Below are 7,549 nucleotides of genomic sequence, written 5' to 3' on the forward strand. Positions count from 1 at the left end.
CGCTCGCCGAGTGGCGTCACCAGCGGTACTGTAATGACGATTGCAGCAGGAGGATGACAGCTTAGAAGACGAGGGCCATGGGGCTTCCTCCCAGAGGCGGTGCGGCGCAGAGGAGCGGGCGCATCACAAGGTGACCCCAGCTCCCCACCGCCGCCGCCGCCGCCGCCGCCACCACCGTCCGCGTCTCGCTCCGGCCCCTCCGCGCCCATCCAGGCGCCTGGCTTCTCTTTCTCCCTCCCGCAGCCCAGATCTGTCGGACCTCTGGGGACCCAGGGAGCCGGGGGGCTAGGAGCTCACTTGGGGCTTTCCCCCTCCTCCCTCCGGAGGTCTCTGGGATGGAGAGCCGAAAGGACATGGTTATGTTTTTGGAGGGGGGACAGCTTGGCACTCTGGTTGGCAAGAGGGTCTCCAATTTGTCCGAAGCCGTGGGCAGCACGCTGCCGGAGCCGCCCGAGAAGATGGTGCCCCGCGGCTGCCTGAGCCCTCGGGCCGGTCCCGCGGCCTCCAGGGAGCGCGGCGGGGGAGGCCTGGAGGAGGAGCCGGGGGACGGACTGGCAGGAAGCGCTGCGGGGCCGGGCGGCGAGCCGCGGGCAGCTGGGGCAGCTGGGACAGCCGCGCTCGGCCCCGGCCCGCCGGCCCCCTCCGCCGCCGACAGCATCTCGGGCCAGGGGCAACCCAGCAGCTCGGACACTGAATCGGATTTCTATGAAGAAATCGAGGTGAGCTGCACCCCGGACTGCGCCACGGGGAACGCCGAGTACCAGCACAGCAAAGGTAGCCACCGCCCCCTTTCCGGGCCTCCCGCCGCGCCCACCTTCCCCTTCAGTTCCGGAGGGAAGGAAGAGGCTCCCTTCTCCCCGGGCAGGGTGGCGGGGGGCCCCCTGGAGCAATGCGCCCCTGCTATCTGCGCCCTCGTGGGGTCTTCTGCGCTCTGGCATTGGCGGGACTGAGGGTGACAGCTCTGCTTTGGGGGGTGGGGGAGGAGGGAGACGAAAGCCCTGGGCTTGAGAGGGATGTAAAATGCACCCCAGCCCCCCCAGAGTTTTGTGGTTCTGCTTCAACTGCCTCTGGGAGATACCTTCCCCAGGCGTGAGTGAGATCAAACGCGGGTGCCGGCAGTTGGGGCTAGCGGGGTGTAAGGCGCATCCAGGCGCGGAAGCGGGGAGTCCATAAAAAACCGTAAAATCGAGGCTGACCCGGGCCGCCTGGTGCTGAGGCCCTTCGACCAGTTTGCACGTCGGTCAGAGGTCCAAATTACCTTGTCACTTCCCTGGCTCGGTGGCGCCAGGTCGGAAATGGTCCCAATGATCTAATTGCCTTTGGTCTCCGGTTGCATTTGAAAAGGCAGAGCTCTGGCCCGCCCCCTCCCCCTTGCCTTCCCAGTCCCACTTCTCCACCCAAAGGAAACGGAGCTGCAGGGGGCAGGAGCCCCGCCCTTCGCTGGGTTAGGCCCAAAGGAGGGGGCTGTCACTTGAATTGGAGACCCCCTCCCTGACCAGCCGCTAGTGTGTGTGGGGGGGAGGGGGGTGAACAGCCAGGAGGGGGGTCTCCCTGAAAGGGTGGAAAGCTGGAGCGCCCACCAGCAGACTCCCCCACAAAGCTGCTGTGGTGGCGGGAAGAGCCTGCTATGGAAGGAAAACCACCCCTGGCCTTGGCGCCAACTCCTTGTTGAGCACGGACACTCACTCCCCATTCCCACCTCCACCAGACTCCCTGCCCCAGCGTGGCCTTAGAACTCCCTGCCCCAGCATGGCCTTAGAACTCCCTGCCCCAGCATGGCCTTAGAACTCCCTGCCCCAGCATGGCCTTAGAACTCCCTGCCCCAGCATGGCCTTAGAACTCCCTGCCCCAGCATGGCCTTAGAACTCCCTGCCCCAGCATGGCCTTAGAACTCCCTGCCCCAGCGTGGCCTTAGAACAAGTCCCACTCCGCTCAGCTATTCTAAGTTAACAGAGCATCGAACACACTCCCATGCCCTCCATGCAACACATGCCTCCACACAAAAGCAAGAGAACAGTTCGTGCCCAGCATCCCACAATGCACTAAGCCCAGAGCCCACGGCACTCCAGCCGATGATGCATGTCAGTCCACTTGCCCGTCAGACACGCACAGCTTGCCCGCTCCTGGCAATGGCGAGCTGAGCGCTCAGACGGCCGCATCTCCCCTGTGCCCCGGGGCAGGTGCTTGGAGGGGGGGGGGGGGGGACAAGGGTCTGGGCTTGTACCCGCAGGCCATTCAGGCCTAGGCCGCTATGTGCTCCTCTGAATGGTGAGCCCTGACCTCCCTTTCTGGTTCTTGAAGTCCCCAGCACCCCAGCAGAAGCAGTTACTGAGGGGGGCGGGGGTCCCTTTGCACCCCGAATCCACAGCCCCACATCAGCGGCCTTTTTGTCTGTTGTGTTGTGCTGTGCCCTTGGCTCTGGGCTCCCTGCAGGGCCGGGCTCGGAGGCACTGACCGGCAGTCCCAACGGCGGCAGCGAGGCCCCCAAGAGCAACGGCGGGGGCTCGCAGGGCAGCCTGGCCTGCAGCGCCAGTGACCAGATGCGCCGGTACCGCACCGCCTTCACCCGGGAGCAGATTGCGCGGCTGGAGAAGGAATTCTACAGGGAGAACTACGTTTCCAGGCCGCGGAGATGCGAGCTGGCTGCCGCCCTGAACCTGCCCGAAACCACCATCAAGGTATGCGCTCCGGAGCCCGGGGAGAGGGCGCGCCCACTCAGCAGGAAGCAGCGACCCCTGCCCGGGCCCTCGGTGTGCGGGGCCAGGAATCGGGCCTGTGGTCTCCCCGCCCGCGCGGCGGCTGGGCTGCGGGCGCCAGGCCTGGTGCGGGCGCCAGGTGTGGCAGCTTTACCTCCCGACAGTCCCGAGGCGGCCACCGCGGCCAGAGGCCTGCTCTGTCCCTTCCCAGCCGAATACACAGCAGGGCTGGGTGCCCGCGACGTGACAAGGAAGCGTCCCAAGGGAGAGCGATTGGAAGGGGGTGTTTCTGGGGAAGCGCTGCTGCCGCCCCAGGCCCGTGGAGTCCCTAGTCCCCCACCAGCCCACTGGGCCGGGTTCGGGCAGCCGGGGAGGCAGGGCAGACCTGGGGTCTCTCTGAGCCCCTCCTGGGGGGTTCCGGCTCCAGGTGGCGGGGGTGGGATCGGCTCTGCGCCCTGGGCCACGCGCGGGGCCACCAGCCTGCGCCTCTCTGCCCGCAGGTGTGGTTCCAGAACCGGCGCATGAAGGACAAGCGGCAGCGGCTGGCCATGACGTGGCCGCACCCGGCCGACCCCGCCTTCTACACGTACATGATGAGCCACGCGGCGGCCGCGGGCGGCCTGCCCTACCCCTTCCCGACGCACCTGCCCCTGCCCTACTACTCGCCCGTGGGCCTGGGCGCCTCCGCCGCCTCCGCCGCCTCGCCCTTCGGCGGCCCGCTGCGCCCGCTCGACACCTTCCGCGTGCTGTCGCCGCCCTACCCGCGGCCCGAACTGCTGTGCGCCTTCCGCCACCCGCCGCTCTACCCGGGACCCGCGCACGGCCTGGGCGCCTCGGCCGGCGGCCCCTGCTCCTGCCTCGCCTGCCACAGCGGCTCCGCCAACGGGCTGGCGCCCCGCGCCGCCGCCGCCGCCTCGGACTTCACCTGTGCCTCCACGTCCCGCTCGGACTCCTTCCTCACCTTCGCGCCCTCCGTGCTCAGCAAAGCGTCCTCCGTCGCGCTGGACCAGAGAGAGGAGGTGCCCCTAACCAGATAAGGGGCTGCCCGCGGGCTGCCGGCTCCAGGACGCCCCGTGGGGGGGCCGGGGACTCAGCCAGCACCCCTCCCCGCCCCCTGGGCGCCGAGGGGAAAGAAGGGACCCGAAAAGTACCAACAGGACTCCGCCTGGAGGATGGGACTCCTGGAAGCGGCCTCGGCTGGCCCGTTGGGGCAGCAGGAGTGGGACTGGGGTGGGGGTGGGGGCGCCCCTCTTTGCCATTCGTCATCGGACCCACTGCCCCTAACCCGGGTGGAGGCCTTGGCTCCAAAGCTAAACCAACTTAGCAGCAAGAGCAACCCTCAGCCCCCCGCCCTCACACCCTTCCTCACCTGGGGTACCCCACCCCCCAATCAAGCCCAAGCACTGGAAGGGGAACTGCTGTTTCTCTAAACAAAATGCTGTGTGTGCAGCGCAGGTAGAGACTCATCCTGGCCAGCTTCCCCGAGGCATGGCAAGGGCTGTGGATGGCAATGAACCAGCCATCGAGGGGGAGTGAGAGAGATGATGTGCTGCCACGGAGAATCCTGGCCCTCCATGGCACCTGGGGACTCTGGCCTTCCTGGGGCCTCACTCACACCACATCTTCTGGTTCTGCCAATTACTAGCACCTGATCTCTTTCCTCACTCGTAGCTTCTCGATGGCTCTCAACTTGCAACTCCGTCTCCAAACCCCCACCCCGCCGCACTTTTTGTTCTAAGGTTGGTAGGGAGGCTGCAGACCCCCCCCCCCCCAGGACCCCTTGCCCAGCACATCCTGGTTAGTGAGTGATGTGTGTGTGAGGAGGGTCTTTGAATGTTGAATGTATAATAATGCTCACCATGCAGCCAGCCAGAGCTGAGCTGTTAACAAGGCGCCCAGGGAAGAGCTTAGGGAGCGGGGCCTCACCCCCTCCCTCAGTATCTGGAGGCAAATTAGAGGCGATTTCCAGCCTTTGCCTGCACCAGGAGCTTTCTGGCCCTTCCCTTCGTATTTGGCATTTTACATCATTCTTCCTCCATCCTCCTCCCAAGTTGCCACTGGAGCCTGACTTGTCGATACTAGTGGAGCGTCTGCCCATTCTGGGGCACTTGTCTTTCCCCTTCACCAGGGTCTGCGTGGAGCCACCCCCAAACTCTCACTCCCACGCTCCTTCTGGCAGCCAGTGTTTGAGGGGTAGGAGACCCTGTAACCCCAATGCAGGCTTTGCTCTGGCTGGGAGGTAGTGGCTCATTTGGTTTGGTTTTCCTTTGAAGCCCAAAGAATTTGCTGTTACAATTTGTTGACCACATTGCAATAAAAGCTGGACATGATTCTCACTTCAGCGTTTTAATTTTTGGCAGCAGGCAGGAGCTAGTTCAGCCGCTTGAGGCTTGGGCAGGGAAGGGACCAAGAGCTGGACCCACAGACAGAGGCCCTCCAATCTCTGCTGGGAATGCCAGGCTCCTCGCCGGCATTGCACAGAGGTGGAGAAGGCAGGCTCCAAACTGCCCCGAGGCAGGCGTGTTTCCTCAGTTCTGTGCTTGGTGGGAGTCTGGGGGGGGGGGGGGGGGCGGCGAAACCGGCAGAGCACTGACCCCGCCTGGTGCTCCCCCCTGCGATGCTTCCTTCTCCACCTGCTCCCGCCCTTTGAGGAAAAGCCACTCTGGGCTGTAGTTTCCCGACCCCTTTTGCCAACCAAGCAGAGATGAAGGAAGCAGGGGGCGTGGAACTGGGTCTGGACATTAGGGGTCAGGGCGGTGAGGGATGGAAGGGTCTGAACCATCCCCAAACTGGCAGTCCTCTCCAAGGATGGATTTCTGGGCTGTCAGGGCCAGCCTCAGCAGCCACCTCACTCCTACCCTCTGTCACCACAGAAGAGCCACGTGGCTGCCTCTGAAGCAGGCTGGGTCCTCCGTGGGGGTATCCCTGGCAGGTGTGGGCTCCTCCGTTGACCTTCATCCTCCTGTGAGGCCCAGAGCAAACCTTTCTGCCCACAGTGCCGCCCGCCCTCCCCACACCACCGTGTGCTGAGATTCCCAGCAGCCTCCTCTCCCCGCCCCGCCCCGCCCCGCCCCTGCGCAGCTCCCCGCAGCCTGGAAGCTCCCGGTGCCAAACCCCGGCAAATCCCGCGGTTACTTCGAGTTGGGCCAAGAGATTGCTTGCGACAGGTAAATGGGCTGCGGGTTGCCGTAATGCCAGGCGTATTTTCAGTTAATAGGGAGGGAAAATGAGGTGTCTGCAGCGATATTGGAAAGTACAAGATCGATGATCCGGCCTCGTGTCCAATCAGCAGCCTTTAATTGACTGTATTTTCTGGGTAATTGAGCCTCTCTTCCTCCAAATTGAAGTGGAAGATGTAACAATACATCTTGCCAGGAGGAATTACTCATTGCTTCATAATGAAAGTTCCCTTTTGCCAAGGTTTGCGGTTTGGCGCTGGGCACCGCTTCTCCCACTCCCTCCCCCACCCGTGCACCTGAAAACAGGTTTGCCGCCTGCGTCTGCAGCCACAAGTGGCCTGATACTTCCATTGGGGAAGAGGGGAGGGGAGATAACCATGAATAAGACACTGCCCCTCCACAGCGCAGCCATTTCACCTGTAAAATGGTATTATCGTTACCGTTTTCCAACATTCTGAACGCCTCTGTTTAGCTCTGCCCCATTTCTGTCCCATTCTGCAGGTGGGAAAACAGAGGCTCCTGATCGCTCACAGCGATGAGTGAGTGGCCCATCCATACAGCTTGGAGTCTCACGCTCCGGCTTCCTCTCCCTTGTCCTGAGCCTCTTCGGGGCCCATAGGCCACGGTCACCCCTCACAAAGTCTGACACCTCACTTCCCACTCCCACTGCCTGGGCTCCTCAACCGAGTGGAACCAGGAGGGCGGGCTCTGGGAGCAAAGACCCGCGCTCCATCTTGGGTCAGCCGGGCCCAGCCCGCAACACCAGCCGCCCCGCAGCCCCTGTGCGTGCTCAGCGCTGGCCGTCGCTGGCTTGTTAGCGAGTGATTGATTGCCTTATTAAAGCGTGCTCTTGTAAGTGTGACCAAACTGATTGCATTGCATATGTTTGGGATAATGCTCATTTTAAACAACAGGATAAAGAGGATGAGCTCGGCGGACGAAATGATTCTGGCCAGCAGCTCCCTAACTCTGGCATTAAATCGCCCAGTTACAGAGCAAATCACTTGGTTCTTCCACCCTGGTCCCCATCCCCCCCCCCACCCCGCCTGCAGTTTGATCGAATCCCGCAATGTGGTGTGCCCCATGCATGCTTCCCTAGTGACCACATGGGCTCTGTCTTCCCAGCCAAGAACCCCGCACCCGCACAGCCCAGACACCCAGTCCCCCTGCCCGCATCCCAGGCAGAGGCAAGAGTGGCTCAGAACCCACCCTTTGACCCTAGGCCTCCCAGGGGAACGTGGCCCTAGGCGGGCACCGCAAATGGGAGCTTAGGTCCCCTCAGCAAATCGCACATCTCTCCACCCCTCCCCCGCCCCCCCCACCTCCCCCGAAAGTTTAAAAGACCCTTTTGTTTCCCAGGCTTCTCCCGCTCGCTCGCTCGGTTGCTCCCATTATTCCTCCACGGAGAAAACCCCCGCCACCATATGTCCCCCGAAGAGCGTGGGTGTCACAGCGGACAGTTGTCGAGGATGGCCAGACGGATGGCACTCTCCAAGTGGGAAGAGCTTTTCTTAGCACCCTCTCCATGCACATCGCCCCGGAGCGAGGGAGGGAGGGTAGGAGTTCTGAGTGGTGGGGAGGGAAAGGAGGTTGGGGCAAAAAATTGGGATTTTTTCCCCTAATTACTATACCCGCAACCACTGTGGTGGCCAGGTTCTCTGTCTGCGCTGCTGC

At 63.1% G+C, this 7,549-nt stretch overlaps 1 protein-coding gene across 1 annotated transcript; it reads left to right on the forward strand.

The window, feature by feature from the left end:
* Positions 1 to 335: 335 nt before the first annotated feature.
* Positions 336 to 5,031, forward strand: EVX1 (even-skipped homeobox 1; the record flags this gene model as incomplete). Its single annotated transcript, XM_080665091.1, has 3 exons — positions 336 to 774; positions 2,434 to 2,678; positions 3,197 to 5,031. The coding sequence occupies 3 exons, from the start codon at positions 336 to 338 to the stop codon at positions 3,731 to 3,733; spliced, it is 1,221 nt and encodes a 406-aa protein (XP_080521217.1). The 3' UTR covers positions 3,734 to 5,031.
* Positions 5,032 to 7,549: the final 2,518 nt, after the last annotated feature.

Source organism: Plecotus auritus (genome assembly GCF_963455305.1).
Source record: "Plecotus auritus genome assembly, chromosome: 4".
In the NCBI taxonomy this organism is placed as follows: domain Eukaryota; kingdom Metazoa; phylum Chordata; class Mammalia; order Chiroptera; family Vespertilionidae; genus Plecotus; species Plecotus auritus.